This window comes from Scyliorhinus canicula, chromosome 21 (assembly GCF_902713615.1).
Source record: "Scyliorhinus canicula chromosome 21, sScyCan1.1, whole genome shotgun sequence".
Taxonomy (NCBI): domain Eukaryota; kingdom Metazoa; phylum Chordata; class Chondrichthyes; order Carcharhiniformes; family Scyliorhinidae; genus Scyliorhinus; species Scyliorhinus canicula.
The window spans coordinates 47,502,342-47,523,172 of record NC_052166.1 but is presented as its reverse complement, the minus strand read 5'-3'; the positions used below and the strand labels follow the sequence as shown (position 1 = coordinate 47,523,172).

The 20,831-nt window shown below is 54.6% G+C and overlaps 1 protein-coding gene across 3 annotated transcripts in view; it reads left to right on the top strand.

The window, feature by feature from the left end:
- Nucleotides 1–20,545, top strand: part of LOC119955703 (WD repeat-containing protein 38-like) — a 44,360-nt gene extending 23,815 nt beyond the window's left edge. For 2 of the 3 annotated variants that reach the window (XM_038782175.1, XM_038782177.1), the window contains exons 4-10: nucleotides 185–301; nucleotides 934–1,031; nucleotides 9,801–9,881; nucleotides 10,536–10,658; nucleotides 19,902–20,051; nucleotides 20,134–20,181; nucleotides 20,356–20,545. In XM_038782175.1, coding sequence (XP_038638103.1) covers nucleotides 185–301; nucleotides 934–1,031; nucleotides 9,801–9,881; nucleotides 10,536–10,658; nucleotides 19,902–20,051; nucleotides 20,134–20,181; nucleotides 20,356–20,454 — 716 coding nt within the window. In that variant the 3' untranslated portion in view covers nucleotides 20,455–20,545. The remainder of the gene's footprint in view (nucleotides 1–184; nucleotides 302–933; nucleotides 1,032–9,800; nucleotides 9,882–10,535; nucleotides 10,659–19,901; nucleotides 20,052–20,133; nucleotides 20,182–20,355) is intronic. The other variant, XM_038782178.1, reaches the window with a different exon arrangement.
- Nucleotides 20,546–20,831: the final 286 nt, after the last annotated feature.

The window sequence follows — 20,831 nt, the reverse complement described above, 5'->3', positions numbered from 1 at the left end:
ATGCTCAGGTCAGCTTTGGCTCATTATTTGGGTTGATTCATTAATAGGTTGCTAGCAAGAGTGGACCCGTTTTGCTGGCGCAAAATTGCATCAGAATTGTTTAAAGTTGTGTTTGCTTGGCAGTGTAATGTTACACGTTGTGCAATAATAGAGTGTGAACAGATTCTGGCTTCTACTCCAACAGGCCCAGTAAAGGCGTGTGCGTTCTCTGCTGATTCTACTCTCTTCGCAAGTGGGTCCTCCGATTGTACTGTCAGAGTGTGGGATGTGAAAACTGGACAGTGTCTGCACGTTCTACAAGGTATCTGTGTGAGAAAATATCCTGACCACAACATTCCTCTGGAAAATATACAGCTGTACATTTAGAAGAAGCCCATTTCGTGGACAAAACGCTAAAAGAGAGTAGAAAACAATTGTGATGTATCAGATATAATCTGACAGAATCCGGGGTTAGTACAAGAGCAGTTTGAGAAAGAGGCCCCAGAACACGGCACAACAGTTTTATGCATAAATTAGCACTAAATGTAAAACATTTTGTGCAATATGTTTCCATATTCGTGATATAGATTCATTAGACTATGGTTATGGCTGAAGGAAGGAACTTATTTCCTGAAGATTCCCCTGTGTGTAGGTGTACATTCTCTGAATCTTCTATCAGTATCAAGGTTGCTAATGTGAAGTTTAGCTCAGACACAAATACATGGAAAATTGAAAGGAAACCCAGTGCTCCGCAAATTTGATGGTAATAAATTCAATAATGTTTATTGCTCTGGGTTTTAGTTAATGAATTTTAGTTTCAACATTCAGCTTTACTTTGTATCAAAACTGATTCTCTTCTGTATCACCCCAAACTACAGAGTTCCCATCAAATTTATGGTTTCTTAACATAATTCTTAAACAGAGTCCAACGAGCTGTATTGTTCTTATTCTTAGGACACAGTAAGACGGTGGAGACCGTGTGCTTCAGCCATGATATGAACCTACTCGTATCGGGAAGTTGGGATTATACAGCTATTCTGTGGGATCCAAAGGTTAGTTGCAGGCCTTTTAATTAAATTCTGTTTACTGTGTCTGACAGGAACTCAATCCTGCCCCTTCCTCTGTCGCCCTAACCATTAACCGTTCCAACAACAACACTGTTCCTGTCGTCGTCTTATTGTTTACCCTGGGCAAGATTTTCTGTTTGGGTGGAGGCCCTGACATCAGCACCGTTTCTCCGTCCCTACCTCACTCCGAGGGGGAAGTGGTTCCGGATCCTGATTTTCTCCAAAGTTGACCCTATTTGGCTGGAAGGTGGGTTTGATGGCCAATTAGTGGTGGCGGGCGGGATTGTGAAATTGCGGGACTGATTTAAAGGCACGGCAGCAGCTAATATTCTGGCAGCTGTCTTTACAACTCTACATGGCAGGTGGAGGTTAGCTGGCAGACTGGTGGAGACCAAGCACCCAATGGCAGGGTTGCCCCAAAGCTTGCAATGCTGCCCATGAGATCAGTTTGTTTTTTTAAGTGTTTTTATGAAGGCATTTACACATATATATATACCAAACACAACCAAAACCAAAAAGAGAACAACAGGATATCTAATAAAAGATAAATAACCAACACCCCTGCCCCCCACCCTCTCTGCTGTTACCCTCCACCCATTCTGCCTCCTTTTTGAACCCCAAAGTCACCCTCCCCTTGCTGACTTTACTATCCTGGAGGAAGTCGATAAACGGTTTCCATCACCAGGCAACCTCTCCACAGTCCCTCTTGATGTGAACTTGATTTTTTTTCCAACCTGAGGAACTCAGCGACGTCGCTTCCCCCCCCCCCCCCCCCCAGTTTACAGGTGGGGGAGGGGTACACGGAGAGTACTGGAGAGGGAGGGGTACACGGAGAGTACTGGAGAGGGAGGGGTACACGGAAAGCTGGAGGGGGATAGGTACACGGAGAGTACTGGAGGGGGAGGGGTACACGGAGAGTACTGGAGAGGGAGGGGTACACGGAGAGTACTGGAGGGGGAGGGGTACACAGAGAGTACTGGAGAGGGAGGGGTACACGGAGAGCTGGAGGGGGAGAGGTACACGGAGAGTACTGGAGGTGGAGGGGTACACGGAGAGTACTGGAGAGGGAGGGGTACACGGAGAGTACTGGAGAGGGAGGGGTACACGGAGAGCTGGAGGGGGAGGGGTACACGGAGAGTACTGGAGAGGGAGGGGTACACGGAAAGCAGGAGGGGGATAGGTACACGGAGAGTACTGGAGGGGGAGGGGTACACGGAGAGTACTGGAGAGGGAGGGGTACACGGAGAGTACTGGAGAGGGAGGGGTACACGGAGAGCTGGAGGGGGAGGGGTACACGGAGAGTACTGGAGGGGGAGGGTACACGGAGAGTACTGGACGGGGAGGGGTACACGGAGAGTACTGGAGAGGGGGGTACACGGAGAGCTGGAGGGGGAGGGGTACACGGAGAGTACCGGAGAGGGAGGGGTACACGGAAAGCTGGAGGGGGATGGGTACACGGAGAGTACTGGAGGGGGAAGGGTACACGGAGAGCTGGAGGGGGAGGGGTATACGGAGAGCTGGAGGGGGAGTGGTACACGGAGAGTACTGGAGAGGGAGGGGTACACGGAGAGTACTGGAGAGGGAGGGGTACACGGAAAGCTGGAGGGGGATAGGTACACGGAGAGTACTGGAGGGGGAGGGGTACACGGAGAGTACTGGAGAGGCAGGGGTACACGGAGAGTACTGGAGGGGGAGGGGTACACAGAGAGTACTGGAGAGGGAGGGGTACACGGAGAGCTGGTGGGGGAGAGGTACACGGAGAGTACTGGAGGTGGAGGGGTACACGGAGAGTACTGGAGAGGGAGGGGTACACGGAGAGTACTGGAGAGGGAGGGGTACACGGAGAGCTGGAGGGGGAGGGGTACACGGAGAGTACTGGAGAGGGAGGGGTACACGGAAAGCAGGAGGGGGATAGGTACACGGAGAGTACTGGAGGGGGAGGGGTACACGGAGAGCTGGAGGGGGAGGGGTACACGGAGAGTACTGGAGAGGGAGGGGTACACGGAGAGCTGGAGGGGGTGGGGTACACGGAGAGTACTGGAGGGGGAGGGTACACGGAGAGTACTGGACGGGGAGGGGTACACGGAGAGTACTGGAGAGGGGGGTACACGGAGAGCTGGAGGGGGAGGGGTACACGGAGAGTACCGGAGAGGGAGGGGTACACGGAAAGCTGGAGGGGGATGGGTTAACGGAGAGTACTGGAGGGGGAAGGGTACACGGAGAGCTGGAGGGGGAGGGGTATACGGAGAGCTGGAGGGGGAGTGGTACACGGAGAGTACTGGCGGGGGAGGGGTACACAGAGAGTACTGGAGAGGGAGGGGTACACGGAGAGTACTGGAGGTGGAGGGTACATGGAGAGCTGGAGAGGGAGGGGTACACGGGGAGTACTGGAGGGGGAGGGGTACACGGAGAGCTGGAGGGGGAGTGGTACACGGAGAGTACTGGAGGGGGAGGGGTACACGGAGAGCAGGAGGGGAGGAGTACACGGAGAATACTGGAGGGGGAGGGGTACACAGAGAGTACTGGAGAGGGAGGGGTACACGAAGAGTACTGGAGAGGGAGGGGTACACGGAAAACTGGAGGGGGATTGGTACACGGAGAGTACTGGAGGGGGAGGGGTACACGGAGAGTACTGGAGGGGGAGGGGTACACGGAGAGCTGGAGGGGGAGTGGTACACGGAGAGTACTGGAGAGGGAGGGGTACACGGAGAGTACTGGAGAGGGAGGGGTACACGGAGAGCTGGAGGGGGAGAGGTACACGGAGAGTACTGGAGAGGGAGGGGTACACGGAGAGCTGGAGGGGGAGGGGTACACGGAGAGATGGGGGGAGGAGTACACGGAGAGTACTGGAGAGGGAGGGGTACACGGAGAGTACTGGAGAGGGAGGGGTACACGGAGAGCTGGAGGGGGAGGGGTACACGGAGAGATGGGGGGAGGAGTACACGGAGAGTACTGGAGGGGGAGGGGTACACGGAGAGTACTGGAGAGGGAGGGGTACACGTTGAGTACTGGAAGGGAGGGGTGCACGGAGAGCTGGAGGGGGAGAGGTACACGGAGAGTACTGGAGGTGGAGGGGTACACGGAGAGCTGGAGGGGGAGGGGTACACGGAGAGTACTGGAGAGGGAGGGGTACACAGAAAGCTGGAGGGGGATAGGTACACGGAGAGTACTGGAGGGGGAGGGGTACACGGAGAGCTGGAGGGGGAGGGGTACACGGAGAGTACTGGAGAGGGAGGGGTACATGGAGAGTACTGGAGAGGGAGGGGTACACGGAGAGCTGGAGGGGAGGGGTACACGGAGAGTACTGGAGAGGGAGGGGTACACGGAAAGCAGGAGGGGGATAGGTACACGGAGAGTACTGGAGGGGGAGGGGTACACAGAGAGCTGGAGGGGGAGTGGTACACGGAGAGTACTGGCGGGGAGGGGTACACGGAGAGTACTGGAGGTGGAGGGGTACACAGAGAGCTGGAGGGGGAGTGGTACACGGAGAGTACTGGAGGGGGAGGGGTACACGGAGAGCTGGAGGGGAGGAGTACACGGAGAATACTGGAGGGGGAGGGGTACACGGAGAGTACTGGAGAGGGAGGGGTACACGGAGAGTACTGGAGAGGGAGGGGTGCACGGAGAGTACTGGGGGGGAGGGGTAAACAGAGAGTACTGGAGGGGGAGGGGTACACGGAGAACTGGAGGGGGAGGGGTACACAGAGTGTACTGGACGGGGAAGGGTACACGGAGAGTACTGGAGAGGGAGGGGTACACGGAGAGCTGGAGGGGGAGGGGTACACAGAGCTGGAGGGGGAGGGGTACATGGAGTGCTGGAGGGGGAGTTGTACACAGAGTGTACTGGAGGGGGAGGGGTACATGGAGAGCTGGAGGGGGAGGGGTACACGGAGAGTACTGGAGGGGGAGGGGTACACGGAAAGCTGGAGGGGGAGGGGTACACGGAGAGCTGGAGGGGGAGGGGTACATGGAGAGCTGGAGGGGTACACGGAGAGTACTGGAGGGGGAGGGGTACACGGAGAGCTGGAGGGGGAGTGGTACACGGAGAGTACTGGAGGGGGAGGGGTACACGGTGAGCTGGCGGGGGAGGTGTACACGGAGAATACTGGAGGGGGAGGGGTACACGGAGAGCTGGAGGGGGAGGGGTACACGGAGAATACTGGAGGGGGAGGGGTACATGGAGAGTACTGGAGAGGGAGGGGTGCACGGAGAGCTGGAGGGGGAGAGGTCCACGGAGAGTACTGGAGGTGGAGGGTACACGGAGAGCTGGAGGGGGAGTAGTACACGGAGAGTTCTGGAGGGGAGGGGTACACGGAGAGTACTGGAGGGGAGGGGTACACGGAGAGTACTGGAGGGGTGGGGTACACGGAGAGTACTGGGGGGAGGGGTAAACAGAGAGTACTGGAGGGGGAGGGGTACACGGAGAACTGGAGGGGGAGGGGTACACGGAGAGAGCTGGAGGGGGAGGGGTACACGGAGAGCACTGGAGGGGGACGGGGAACACAGAGAGTACTGGACGGGGAGGGGTACACGGAGAGTACTGGAGAGGGAGGGGTACACGGAGAGCTGGAGGGGGAGGGGTACACGGAGAGCTGGAGGGGGAGGGGTACACGGAGAGCTGGAGGGGGAGGGGTACACGGAGAGCTGGAGGGGGAGGGGTACACGGAGAGCTGGAGGGGGAGTGGTACACGGAGAGTACTGGAGGGGGAGAGTTACACGGAGAGCTGGAGGGGGAGGGGTACACGGAGAATACTGGATGGGGAGGGGTACACGGAGAGTACTGGAGAGGGAGGGGTACACGGAGAGCTGGAGGGGGAGGGGTACACGGAGAATACTGGATGGGGAGGGGTACACGGAGAGTACTGGAGAGGGAGGGGTAGACGGAGAGTACTGGAGAGGGAGGGGTGCACGGAGAGCTGGAGGGGGAGAGGTACACGGAGAGTACTGGAGGGGTGGGGTACACGGAGAGTACTGGGGGAGGGGTAAACAGAGAGTACTGGAGGGGGAGGGGTACACGGAGAGAGAGCTGGAGGGGGAGGGGTACACGGAGAGCACTGGAGGGATAGGGGTACACGGAGAGTACTGGAGAGGGAGGGGTACACAGAGAGCTGGAGGGGGAGGGGTGCACAGAGAGTACTGGACGGGGAGGGGTACACGGAGAGCTGGAGGGGGAGGGGTACACAGAGAGTACTGGAGGGAGAGGGGTACACGGAGAGTACTGGAGAGGGAGGGGTACACGGAGAGTACTGGAGAGGGAGGGGTGCACGGAGAGCTGGAGGGGGAGAGGTACACGGAGAGTACTGGAGGGGGAGGGGTACAAGGAGAGCTGGAGGGGGAGGGGTACACGGAGAGATGGGGGGAGGAGTACACGGAGAGTACTGGAGGGGGAGGGGTACACGGAGAGTACTGGAGAGGGAGGGGTACACGTTGAGTACTGGAAGGGAGGGGTGCACGGAGAGCTGGAGGGGGAGAGGTACACGGAGAGTACTGGAGGTGGAGGGGTACACGGAGAGCTGGAGGGGGAGGGGTACACGGAGAGTACTGGAGAGGGAGGGGTACACGGAGAGTACTGGAGAGGGAGGGGTACACGGAGAGCTGGAGGGGGAGGGGTACACGGAGAGTACTGGAGAGGGAGGGGTACACGGAAAGCAGGAGGGGGATAGGTACACGGAGAGTACTGGAGGGGGAGGGGTACACAGAGAGCTGGAGGGGGAGTGGTACACGGAGAGTACTGGCGGGGGAGGGGTACACAGAGAGTACTGGAGGTGGAGGGGTACACAGAGAGCTGGAGGGGGAGTGGTACACGGAGAGTACTGGAGGGGGAGGGGTACACGGAGAGCTGGAGGGGAGGAGTACACGGAGAATACTGGAGGGGGAGGGGTACACGGAGAGTACTGGAGAGGGAGGGGTACACGGAGAGTACTGGAGAGGGAGGGGTGCACGGAGAGTACTGGGGGGAGGGGTAAACAGAGAGTACTGGAGGGGGAGGGGTACACGGGAGAACTGGAGGGGGGGGGGGGACACAGAGTGTACTGGACGGGGAAGGGTACACGGAGAGTACTGGAGAGGGAGGGGTACACGGAGAGCTGGAGGGGGAGGGGTACACAGAGCTGGAGGGGGAGGGGTACATGGAGTGCTGGAGGGGGAGTTGTACACAGAGTGTACTGGAGGGGGAGGGGTACATGGAGAGCTGGAGGGGGAGGGGTACACGGAGAGTACTGGAGGGGGAGGGGTACACGGAAAGCTGGAGGGGGAGGGGTACACGGAGAGCTGGAGGGGGAGGGGTACATGGAGAGCTGGAGGGGTACACGGAGAGTACTGGAGGGGGAGGGGTACACAGAGAGCTGGAGGGGGAGGGGTACACGGAGAGTACTGGAGGGGGAGGGGTACACGGAAAGCTGGAGGGGGAGGGGTACACGGAGAGCTGGAGGGGGAGGGGTACATGGAGAGCTGGAGGGGTACACGGAGAGTACTGGAGGGGGAGGGGTACACGGAGAGCTGGAGGGGGAGTGGTACACGGAGAGTACTGGAGGGGGAGGGGTACACGGTGAGCTGGCGGGGGAGGTGTACACGGAGAATACTGGAGGGGGAGGGGTACACGGAGAGCTGGAGGGGGAGGGGTACACGGAGAATACTGGAGGGGGAGGGGTACATGGAGAGTACTGGAGAGGGAGGAGTGCACGGAGAGCTGGAGGGGGAGAGGTCCACGGAGAGTACTGGAGGTGGAGGGTACACGGAGAGCTGGAGGGGGAGTAGTACACGGAGAGTGCTGGAGGGGAGGGGTACACGGAGAGTACTGGAGGGGAGGGGTACACGGAGAGTACTGGAGGGGTGGGGTATACGGAGAGTACTGGGGGGAGGGGTAAACAGAGAGTACTGGAGGGGGAGGGGTACACGGAGAACTGGAGGGGGAGGGGTACACGGAGAGCTGGAGGGGGAGTGGTACACGGAGAGTACTGGAGGGGGAGAGTTACACGGAGAGCTGGAGGGGGAGGGGTACACGGAGAATACTGGAGGGGGAGGGGTACACGGAGAGTACTGGAGAGGGAGGGGTACACGGAGAGCTGGAGGGGGAGGGGTACACGGAGAATACTGGATGGGGAGGGGTACACGGAGAGTACTGGAGAGGGAGGGGTAGACGGAGAGTACTGGAGAGGGAGGGGTGCACGGAGAGCTGGAGGGGGAGAGGTACACGGAGAGTACTGGAGGGGTGGGGTACACGGAGAGTACTGGGGGAGGGGTAAACAGAGAGTACTGGAGGGGGAGGGGTACACGGAGAGAGAGCTGGAGGGGGAGGGGTACACGGAGAGCACTGGAGGGATAGGGGTACACGGAGAGTACTGGAGAGGGAGGGGTACACAGAGAGCTGGAGGGGGAGGGGTGCACAGAGAGTACTGGACGGGGAGGGGTACACGGAGAGCTGGAGGGGGAGGGGTACACAGAGAGTACTGGAGGGAGAGGGGTACACGGAGAGTACTGGAGAGGGAGGGGTACACGGAGAGTACTGGAGAGGGAGGGGTGCACGGAGAGCTGGAGGGGGAGAGGTACACGGAGAGTACTGGAGGGGGAGGGGTACAAGGAGTGTACTGGAGAGGGAGGGGTACACAGAGAGCTGGAGGGGAAGGGGTACACGGAGAGCTGGAGAGGGAGGGGTACATGGAGAGTACTGGAGGGGGAGGGGTACACGGAGAGTACTGGAGGGGGAGGGGTACATGGAGAGTACTGGAGGGGGAGGGGTACACGGAGAGTGCTGGAGGGGGAGGGGTACACAGAGAGCTGGAGAGGGTGGGATACATGGAGAATACTGGAGGGGGAGGGATACACGGGGAGTACTGGAGGGGCAGGGTTATACGGAGAGTACTGGAGGGGGAGGGGTACACGGAGAGTACTGGAGGGGAGGGTTACACGGAGAGTACTGGAGGGGGAGCGGTACACGGAGAGCTGGAGAGGGAGGGGTACATGGAGAGTACTGGAGAGGTGTGAACCATGCATTGACAGTAAGATTGTCTTTAATGGATATGTTCTCACAATCGGAATTCCAGAGCATGTCACGCTGCTGGTTGAGTTGCACTCAGGTGAAATATGCCTCTATCAGATATGCCCCAGTGTTCACCCCATCTCAATACATGTTTGGTGTCCAGGGACCGCTCCAGCTAAATCCGTCCTCCTCCAATGAACTGTCTGTTTGGTACTTCAAGGTCCCTGTCTCTCTGGAGAACACAGTAGAACACATCAATGTGCGGGAACCTTGCAGAAATGTCCTTCTGCTCCAGGCACCAGAGCCATATCTTCAGAACCTCATGGGCCTATTCAGTGAATGTCCTGGTGAGCAGGTGGCTTCGATTGTGGCACCTGCGTGCCTCCATTCAAGCCACGTAAAAATGTGAGTTGCCATGACCTCAAGGGATATCCTTGTGTCTTAGCGACCATTGACAGAGTTCCATTGGTGTCATGAAGAGCTGCAACTCCCTGGACAGTCGGAGGATGAAGACATGGTGAAAGCTATCGGCACAGTGAGCATGGGCATGCAGGGAACTCTTGTTCTGGTCACATTTAGGGAATGGAATGGATGATCTGGAACAGGCAGAAGAAGCCTACCTCTTGCCTTATCCCATGCCTGAGGCAGAGTGGAACCCTACAATCTATTTATAAATTGTCTCTTTCTAATGGAGAGAGATTCCTTTGTGGATCTACCTGTACGTGTCAGTGTAGAACTTAACTCTAAACTATTTGGAGTGTGTTTTTTTTATGCAGTCAGGCCGCCTGGTGAAGTCTCTCTCTCAACATCGGAACGTCATCAAAGCCTGCGCCTTTTCGTTCAAGGGAGGATATTTGGTAATCTGTCTTTCTTCATGATTATACTTGTATAATGTATCTCCAATTATCCCCAAATGTGCCACAACATATATTTACTACTTGCCTTAATATCGCACCTTAGCCCCCTCCATTCGCCCCCACAACCCAAAGATGTGCAAGGTAGGTGGATTGGTCAGGCTAAATTGCCCCCTAAGTGGGAAAAATGAATTGCGTATTCTAAGTTTATTTTAAAAAAGATTGCCCACCCATCAATGTTCTCCACTGACCACTGCTGGAAAGTGTAAGGATTTCCGATACGGGCTGAATTGTGTTTGGCTATAATTCACCCCAATCAAAGGATCAAACAACACTCACTGTCTTTGCCCACCCCTGAAGAAAGGGTGAGGTAGTGGAGGGTGACTGAACCTCAGGAACCAGATCCAGGACAGAGACAAAAGCAAATATATTGAAACATGAAAAAGAATACGATTCGATACATTGAAAAGTGTATCTGAAAGACAGAATGGTAATATTTGTGGTGAAACTTTTGAATCTCTTTGGTAATAAATGTAATTTCCAAATTGCCTGTGTACTGACTCCAACTAACCGTTCCTGTTAAGATCATCCAGACTTTATTTTCTAGTGCTGGACCTCAGAGATTGTTTTGAACAAGCTATTGTTCTTCTTGTATAGGCCACTGGATCCTGGGATTTTACAGTGAGGGTGTGGAGTTTACAAGCAATGAAACAAAAACTAATTTTGCGTGGTCACACGGGCAACGTGAGCTGTGTAGCATTTTCTGGAATTGGAATGCTGGTAAGCTGAATGGTGAAATGAAGTGGGAACTGGGAAAATGGGAATAACCACCGGTGCTGTCACTGGCTCAACTGGTGGATATATTTGTATAGTGTGGCACTGGACCAAGCAGATTAAGGAAGTCTCTGGCCTGAGCTAAGCTACCTGATCTTAGCCAGGCTGACAATGGGGTTTTCCCGTTGTTTTTACCCTTCGCCGCCAGGGAACCCACGGCGGTGGGTTCCACCAGCGGGAAGGGCCGGAAGATCCCTCTGTGACGGGCTTGTAAAGGAAGGAAGTCAGTTTGGTTCTTACTTTCAATGGTTGATGTAGGAAAGTATATGTGTAACCACCAGGTGAAAACAAGTCAGGTTCATTTCTAATAGAATCATAGAATCTCAAAGGTCATCAATAGGGTAACACACTGAAGTTACCTAGGTAACCAATCCACATTGAGCCAGAGCCCCGATCAGGAGGGGGGAATTAGAAAATCAAAATATAAAATCCTGTAAAAGATTTGTATGGACTGTGTCATAATATCCACTCATGTATATAATGAGATGCAGACAGGCAGTGATTGACACACAGGATGACCAGTAAGCACACAACACAGTGCAGCCAATCACCAGACAGGACACTACCAGTATAAAGCCAGAGGGCATTAGGTTTCCAGCTCTCTCTGGACTCAGCTACTGAGACAGTCAGAGTCCACGAGCTAGCCAGTGCAAACACCATGCGGTAGCTAGTAAGTCTGGTCAGGCTAGTACTAGGTCTCCAGTCAGTTCAGTATAGTGTCAACCCACAGCTGAATATGTTTATCAGTTCTATCGTTGAATAAAACAGTGTTAGATCTTCTCCAGTGTTAGACGTCTATTTCTAGCTTCCCTGCATCGAGTGCAGTCCACATCGAACCAACCTGCCTAACACATCATGGTACCAGAGTGATACTGATCTTGACGGACCAACCTCGAGTGAATCAGCATTGACCAGCAAGCAGCCATCCGGTGAAATGGAACACATCCAGCCTCCTCCGCAGCTCCGCATCTCCGGCAACCTCGGTGTCAGTTGGAAGATCTTCAAGCAAAAGTTCCCCTTGTACATCGAGGCCTCCGACCTCAAAGCAGCATTGGATGCCAGGAAGATCGCGCTATTTCTCTCCACAGCGGGGGACCACGCCATCCATATCGACAACTCCCTTACGTTCGCAGAAGGCGAAGACAAAACAAAATTCAAAACAGTCCTGCTGAAGTTCGACAAGCCCTGCGACATTGAGGTGAATGAGAGCTTTGAACGATACATTTTCCAGCAGAGGCTTCAGGGTAAGGATGAATCTTTTCAGTCCTTCTTGACCCATCTCCGCCTCCTAGCGCAGTCATGTAACTATGACTGGACGGCTGATTCCATGATCCGGGATCAGATCGTTTTCAGGGTCCACTCCGACTCCCTTCGGCAGCAGCTCCTGAAAGTCAAATAGTTGACCCTCCCTGTTGCTATCGAGACGTGCGTTGCCCATGAGCATGCTAAGAATTGTTACTCCCACTTCAGGGCGGCAGAGACTACAAAACTGGCCTCCCATGAGGCGGAAAGGGTGCAGGCCATCGCACAGATGCAGGGCCTGAGCATCGAGGAGAGTGGCCATTTCGCACGCCTTTCCCGGGTCCCTGCGCATGTGCGCCACGACCGAGTGGACGACGAGACCCACAACCCGACTGCGCAGATGCGTACGTCGACCGACCGCACTGCGCATGTGCCATGGCGCACGGAACGCGCTGACGTCGGCGTCATGACGTGCGCGAATTGTGGCTCCGCCCACATAAAGCAGCAATGTCCGGCAAAAGGACGCCGGTGTCTCCAGTGTGGCAAGCTTGGCCACTACGCAGCCCATTGCAGTTCTGCTCCACCGCTCAGCAGCCAGCGGTCCCAGCTGCGGCGCAGAATTGTCCGCTCAATACAACAAGGCATGCCAGATTCCGATCTCAACAGCCCAACAGACCCTAATGCTGAGTGCCTCAAATCCCCATACCGGGTGGGCATCATAACTACACATGTGCTGCCTTCCACCACAACGGCGAAACGCCTCTCGATCCTCAGTGTGGATCCCGACGATGAGTGGTGTGCTGTCCTCACAGTTAACAAGGCTCGCATCCGATTTAAACTGGACACCGGCGCATTGGCGAACCTCATCTCAAATTTCGACCTCGACACCATCCGCGCCAGACCAAGCATTCTTCACCTGCCTGCCAGCTCCTTGACTACAATGGCAATGCCATAGCTGCCAGTGGCTCGTGTCAACTAGGGGTATCCAATAAGGCGATCAAGGCAACACTGCGGTTTGAAATCGTCGGGCTTGTCAGAGCGTCCCTGCTCGGTGCTCGAGCCTGCAAGCTCCTGAACCTGGTTCAGCGAGTCCACACCATGTCATAATCACCGGCGACGGCCTCGCCTGATGGAAACTTGCAAGGTGACATAGATGACATCATCACGCAGTACCACAGCGTGTTCGATGGAATGGACACGCTCCCATACCGATATAAAATCTTGCTCAAGCCGAACGCCACCCCTGTAATTCAACCCCGGGTGCCGGCGCCCCTCAAGGATCGTCTGAAGAAGCAATTACAGGACCTCCAAGACCAGGGCATCATTTCGAAGGTCACAGAGCCAACAGACTGGGTCAGCTCCATGGTCTGCGTCAAGAAGCCGTCAGGGGAGCTTCGCATTTGCATTGACCCTAAAGATCTAAACCGCAACATCATGCGGGATTATTACCCGATACCAAAACGTGAAGAGTTGACCAGTGAGATGGCTCATGCCAAATTCTTCACTAAGCTGGACGCCCCCCGGGGCTTTTGGCAAATACAGCTGGATGTGTCCAGTCGCAAGCTGTGCACGTTCAACATCCCGTTCGGTCACTATTGCTACAACCGCATGCCTTTTGGTATCATATCTGCCTCCGAAGTGTTTCACCGCATCATGGAGCAGATGATGGAGGGCATCGAGGGGGTGTGAGTATACGTGGACGACATAATTATCTGGTCCACAACGCCCCAGGAACACATCGCTCACCTCAAGCAGGTATTCCAGAGAATTCACGAACGTGGTCTCCAGCTCAACAGGGCCAAGTGCTCATTTGGTCAATCGGATATTAAGTTCCCCGGTGACCACATCTCGCAGCAGGGCATGCGGCCAGATGTGGACAAGGTCTCGGCGATCAACGCCATGAAGACCCCGGAGGACAAGAAGGCTCCGCTTCCTCGGGATGGTCAACTTCCTCGGGAAATTCATTCCCAATATGTCATCCCACACCATGGCCCTCCGCCATCTCGTCAAAAGTCGACGGAATTCCAGTGGCTGCCCACGCAGGATGAGGAATGGCGTGAGCTGAAAGCGAAGCTCACCACAGCTCCGGTTCTGGCGTTCTTCGACCCAACCAAGGAAACCAAGATATCAACTGATGCAAGCCAGGACGGCATTGGGGCGGTGCTCCTCCAGCGAGATGACTCCTCATCCTGGGCTCCAGTGGCATATGCCTCCAGGGCCATGACGCCCACTGAGCAACATTACGCTCAGATTGAGAAGGAATGTCTGGGCCTCCTGACAGGGATAGTCAAGTTTCACGACTACGTTTATGGCCTGCCGAAATTCACGGTAGAAATGGACCACAGGCCTCTAGTCCATATAATCCAGAAGATTTAAATGACATGACACCTCGGTTACAGTGAATTCTTCTTAAGCTACGCCGCTACGACTTCGAACTTGTCTACACGCCAGGCAAAGAGCTGATCGTTGCAGATGCCCTATCCAGGTCCATTACCACACCGTGTGAACAAAGTGACTTCACCTGCCACATAGAAGCGCAAGTGCAGTTGTGTGCCACCAACCTTACGGCCTCGGACGAATGGGTGGCCTAAATTCGTGAGGTGACGGCCAAGGATCCTCTGCTGCAGCGTGTGATGCAGCACCTTACCAATGGCTGGCGGAAGGGACAATGTCCCCAATTCTATAACCTAAAAGATAACCTGACAGTGGTGGAGGGAATCCTTCTGAAACTGGACAGGATTGTAATTCCTCAGAGCATGCAGGCTATGGTGCTGGGCCAACTCCATGAGGGTCACCTTGGGGTCGAGAAATGCCGACGCAGAGCTCGGGAGGCGGTCTATTGGCCGGGCATCAGCCTGGACATTGCCGACACAGTCCTCAACTGTCCCACCTGTCAGAAGTTTCAACCAGTTCAATCCAAGGAAACGCTGCAACAGCACGAGATCGTGGCCACTCCGTGGTCCATAGTAGGTGTAGACCTTTTCCACGCCAAAGGGGCGTGACTACGTACTCCTGGTCGACTACTTCTTCAGTTACCCAGAAGTGGTGAAACTGTCCGACCTCACGTTAAAGGCGGTAATCAAAGCTTGCAAAGAAACGCTCACCAGGCATGGGATACCGCTCACGGTAATGAGCGACAACGGTCCTTGCTTTTGCAGCCAGGAATGGTCTGATTTTGCACAGTGCTACAACTTCCGTCACGTAACCTCCAGTCCCCACTACCCGCAGTCAAACGGGAAGGCCGAGAAAGGGGTCCATATTGTCAAGCGGTTGCTGTGCAAAGCTGCAGACTCAGGCTCCGACTTCAACCTGGAAATGCTGGGATAGAGGGCAACCCAACTGTCCACTGAGTTGTCTCCAGTGCAGATGCTCATGAATCGCACTCTGAGGACCACAGTTCCAGCCATCCATGTTCCAGACCTTGACCACCTCACGGTCTTACAGAAAATGCAGCAGTCAAGACTTCCGGTTGCGGCTATGCGGAGCTAAGCCGCACGTTCGAAGGCTCCCGCCAGGAACGGACATTTGGGCTCTTTTAAGGGCCGCCAGCGGTACTTGCTCGACGGTTCCTGACGTGGGAAGGTGTCTGCAGCGGATTCCCAGTGGTCTATGGTCTTGACCAGGAGCGGGGCCAGCAGAATAGCGGTGGCAGCGCCTAACAAAAAGTGGGAGAAGAAAATCAAGATGCGGAGGTGGTCAAGCGGAGGGCCGGGTACAACCGGACGAAGGCGGTGCTCCACAGAAAGAGTGTGAAGTTTGGTATGTTACAGCCGGCGCGTCTGTGGGTCACCTACAAGGACCGGCACTTTTATTTTGAGTCCCCGGAGGAGGCGTGGGCCTTTGTGCAGGCCGAGAAGTTGGACTCTGACTGAGGGTCGGGGGCGGGGGTTTGTATGTAACTGTGTTAACGTTTGGTGGGAAGGGTCTCTGTTTTATGGTGTTTCATGCTGTTTTAAGCTGGTTGTGTGTTGTTTCTAGGGTGGGTGGGGTGCTGTCTTTTTTTTGCGGGGGTGGTGTCAGGCAGAGGGAAAGCGTGGGCTTTTCTTCTGTTTCCCGCGCTGAGGGTGGATGGGGGCGGGGTCGGACCTGAGAAGCGCGGGCTTTTTTCCTGCACAAGAGCGGGAGGGGGAGGAGGAGGGTCTGCTGATGGGTCTGGGGGAGGAGGAGTAGCCCCATGTTGGGAGGGGTCGGAGGTGTGGTGGGAGTCGCCGGGGTCAGCAGAAGTTAGCTGGCTCACGGGAGTGCTACGGAGGGAGCAACACGGCTGGGAAGGGTCCTAGCCTGGCGGGGGGAGGGGGGGGGGGGGGGGGCGGGGTGCTGCTGAAATGGCCAGGAAGGAGCTGGAGTCTGCAGGGGTGGGCCGGGGTGGGGGTTTACCGCCGTGGGGAACGGGCCGAGCGAGGGGCGCTGGCCTGGGGTGGGCAGGGGGCGCACCTGAAGGTTGTGGACCAGGTTAGACTGAGGAAGGGCTGGGTAGGCCAGGTGTTTCATTCGGGGCTGGATGCAAAAAATCGGGGGGGGTGGCGATTCTGGTGGGAAAAAGGGTGTCATTTGAGGCGTCAAAGGTGGTGGCTGACAGTGGAGGGAGGTATGTGATGGTGAGCGGCAAGTTGCAAGGGGAGCGGGTGGTACTGGTGAATGTCTATGCCCCAAATTGGGACGATGCGGGTTTTATGCGGCGCATGTTGGGCCGCATTCCGGATCTAGAGACGGGGGCTTGATAATGGGGGGGGGACTTTAACACGGTGCTGGATCCCCCATTGGATCGATCCATGTCCAGGACGGGCAGGAGGCCCGCGGCGGCTAAGATGTTGAGGGGATCTATGGACCAGATGGGAGGGGTGGATCCGTGGAATTTCGCGAGGCCGAGGGCCAGGGAGTATTCATTTTTTTCCCTCGTGCATAAAGCCTATTCCCGGATCAATTTTTTTGTCCGGCGCAGGGGGCTGATTTCGAGGGTGGAGGATGCCAAGTATTCGGCCATAGTTATTTCGGACCACGCCCCGCACTGGGTAGACCTTGAGCTGGGGGAGGAGAGAGACCAGCGCCCGCTCTGGCTCCTGGAGGTGGGACTGCTGGCGGATGAGAAGGTGGGCGGGCGGTTTCGGGGGTGTATCAGGAGGTACTTAGAGGCCAATGATAATGGGGAGGTCCGAGTGGGCACGGTTTGGGAAGCATTGAAGGCGGTGGTTAGAGGGGAGTTGATTTCCATCCGAGCTTTTAGAGAGAGGGGAGAGCAAAGAGAGAGGGAGAGGTTGGTGGGGGAGATGGTGAGCGTGGACAGGAGATACGCGGAGGCTCCGGAGGAGGGACTGTTGAGGGAGCGACGTAACCTTCAGGCCAGGTTCGACTTGTTGACCACCGGAAAGGCGGAAGCTCAGTGGAGGAAGGCACAGGGACCGGTGTACGAATATGGGGAGAAGATGAGTAGGACGCTGGCGCAACAGCTTTGTAAGCATGACGCGGCCAGGGAGATTGGTGGAGTGACGGATAGGGGAGGCAATGTGGTGCAAAGGGGGGTGGACATTAATGGGGTCTTCAGGGACTTTTATGGGGAATTGTACTGGTCCGAGCCCCTGGTGGAGGGGGGGGGGGGGGGGGGGGAATGGGGCGCTTTTTGGACAGGCTGAGATTTCCGAAGGTGGAGGAGGGACAGGTGGAGGGGCTGGGGGCGCCGATTGAGCTGGAGGAGCTGGTCACTGGGATAGGCAGCATGCAGTCGGGGAAGGCGCCAGGGCCGGATGGGTTTTCGGTCGAATTTTACAATATGTATGCAGACTTGCTGGGCCCCCTGTTGGTTAGGACCTTTAACGAGGCAAGGGAGGGGGGGGGCTTTGCCCCTGACTATGTCACGGGCGCTGATTTCCTTGATCCTTAAATGGGACAAGGACCCCCTGCAGTGTGGATCATATAGGCCGATCTCGTTGTTAAATGTGGATGCCAAGCTGTTGGCGAAGATCTTGGCCACAAGGATAGAGGACTGTGTGCCGGGGGTCATTCATGAGGATCAGACGGGGTTTGTGAAGGGAAGGCAGCTGAACACCAATATATGTAGGCTTCTGAATGTTATCGTGATGCCGGCGGTAGAAGGGGAGGCAGATAGTGGTAGCATTAGACGCGGAGAAGGCTTTGATAGGGTTGAGTGGGGGTACTTGTGGGAGGTGCTAGAAAGGTTTGGGTTCGGGGAGTGTTCTGGCCTTTGCATCCCTAGTAGCCCGGCGGAGGATTTTGCTTCAATGGAAGGATGCGAGGCCCCCAAGCGTGGAGGCCTGGATCAATGATATGGCGGGTTTCATCAAATTGGAGAAGGTGAAATTTGCCCTGAGGGGATCAGTACAGGGGTTCTTTAGGCGGTGGCAGCCTTTCCTGGACTTCCTGGCGGAACGGTAGGAAAATGGGCCGTCAGCAGCAGCAACCCGGCGGGGGGAGGGGGGGTGGGGGGGAGAGGAGGGGGGGGGGGGAGGAGGGGGGGGGGTTTGTTGCGGGGTGAAGGGAGAAATGTGTATATATGTTTATTGAATATGCCGGGTGCTTATCTATTTCTTCTTTTTGTAGTTACTGTGGGGGGGGTTTGGTTTTGGGGGTTATTGTGTTTTTTTCTTTTTGTTGTTGTTACTATGGTTTTCTTGCTGTTATTTTATGTTTTTGATATGTTTTTGAAAATCTTAATAAAAATTATTTAAAAAAAAAAGAAAATGCAGCAGTCCCGGGCCCAACAGAAGGCCACATACGATGCTAATGCCATGGATCTACCCGAGCTGGCTCCAGCCGATCATGTTCGTGTCTAGTTGCCTGAGGGCGGCTGGTCAGCCACAGCTGTTGTGATCAAACAAGTGGCCCCAAGATCGTTCCTTGTCCGCATTGCTGATGGCTTCCTGCTACAGCGCAACAGACGGGCACTGCGAAGAGTTCCACACCCGCTACCTGACCAAAGTGCCCCGCTGCCTACGCTGCTTCCTCCGGACGTACCCTGCCATGAAGCCACCGATCTACCAGCAATCTTGCCGGCCCCCGCGACCACCGCGATGGAAGCAATCCCGCCTATACACGTGCAGGCGGCTCCTGATCCAGCTCTGCGGCGATTGACAAGAATTCGTCGCCCACCACAAAGACTGAATCTGTAAACTGAACTTTTGTAAATTTTGTGACTTCATCGAAAATAACCTCTGTAAATATTGTTTTGTTTGCCATGTATCTGCACTATTGACACCTTCCTATGTATATACGTTCATTTAGACACCTTTTGTATATAGTCAGGCATATGTATATATATATATATATATGCACGCACACCTTCGTATTTATTTATCTAAACAAAAGGGGGGGAGATGTCATAATATCCACTCATGTATATAATGAGGTGCAGACATGCAGTGATTGACACACAGGATGACCAGTAAGCATACAACACAGTGCAGCCAATCACCAGACAGGACATAAAGCCAGAGGGCACTAGGTTTCCAGCTCTCTCTGGACTCAGCCACTGAGACAGTCAGAGTCCACGAGCTAGCCAGTGCAAACACCATACGGTAGCTAGTAAATCTGGTCAGGCTACTACTAGGTCTCCAGTCAGTTCAGTATAGAGTCAACCCACAGCTGAATATGTTTATCAGTTCTATCATTGAATAAAACAGTGTTAGATCTTCTCCAGTGTTAGACGTCTGTATCTAGCTTCCCTGCATCGAGTGCAGTCCACATCGAACCAACCTGCCTAACACATCAGACTGTAGACCGAGTGGTCACATGATGATGTGGCTCCAATAGAGGTCATGTGATACACCCGGGACCATGGGCAGGGTACAAGCTGATAAACTAGTGAATAAAGTACTCTTTATTCTAAGTACTTGTCGCCTGTGAGTTGGGAACCCAATACATTTACATGGACGAACAAATTAGTATTCATAACACCATTTCTGTCTGATGCAAGTTTCTTTGATTGTTTCACAGGCTTCGGGTTCCTGGGATAAGACTGTACGTGTGTGGGATCCGAGGAATGGCCGCCTGATCTTCCTTCTGCAGGAGCACACCGGTCGGGTGATGTCCCTTGCGTTCTCTCTGGATGCAATTCTGCTGGTGACAGCGGCAGGAGATGAAACGGTGAATGTGAAGGGATTCATTTAAATTGGAATTCTTGTTTTCCATAGCCTGCCAGGCGACTCATTCTCATCTGTTCTCCTAGATTCGTGTGTGGGATTGTGAAGATGGGGAATGCAAGAAGATCCTGAAGGTGAAACACCCAAAAATCTTTATTGTATATGAGCAATGCCATGATCTAGATACTCAAAAGTCTCATGGCAAACGCAATTTTTGAGAAAATATTTCAAATGTAACCTGCACATTAATTTGAGATTGTTATGATAAAATCACCTTCCTTGAAGACTGATTTTCTTTCTTTCCCCAGGGTCATTTGGATTTAATCTTCAGTTGCCAGTTTTCTCCTACCAATACTCTTCTGACTGCAGGAACATCTGATTATGAACTGACAACTGGACCTACATAAAGAGTTTTAGAAGGAAATCTGATCAGTTAAATAATATAATAGTTACTCAAGCAAATCATTTTAAAGATGCAATGAAATATGTTGACTATAACATTTGTGTAACGTGATTGTTCTGGGGCTGGTTTAGCACAGGGCTAAATCGCTGGCTTTTAAAGCAGACCAAGTGGGCCAAGAAACACGGGTTCAATTCCCGTACCAGCCTCCCTGAACAGGCGCCGGAAAGTGGTGACTAGGGGCTTTTCACAATAACTTCATTTGAAGCCTACTTGTGACAATAAGCGATTTTCATTTCATTTCATTTTTTAAATGTAGAAGCTACTTTACCTTTGGAGGGAGTCTTAACACCTTACAGGTGAAATTTGGGATTTCATCATTGA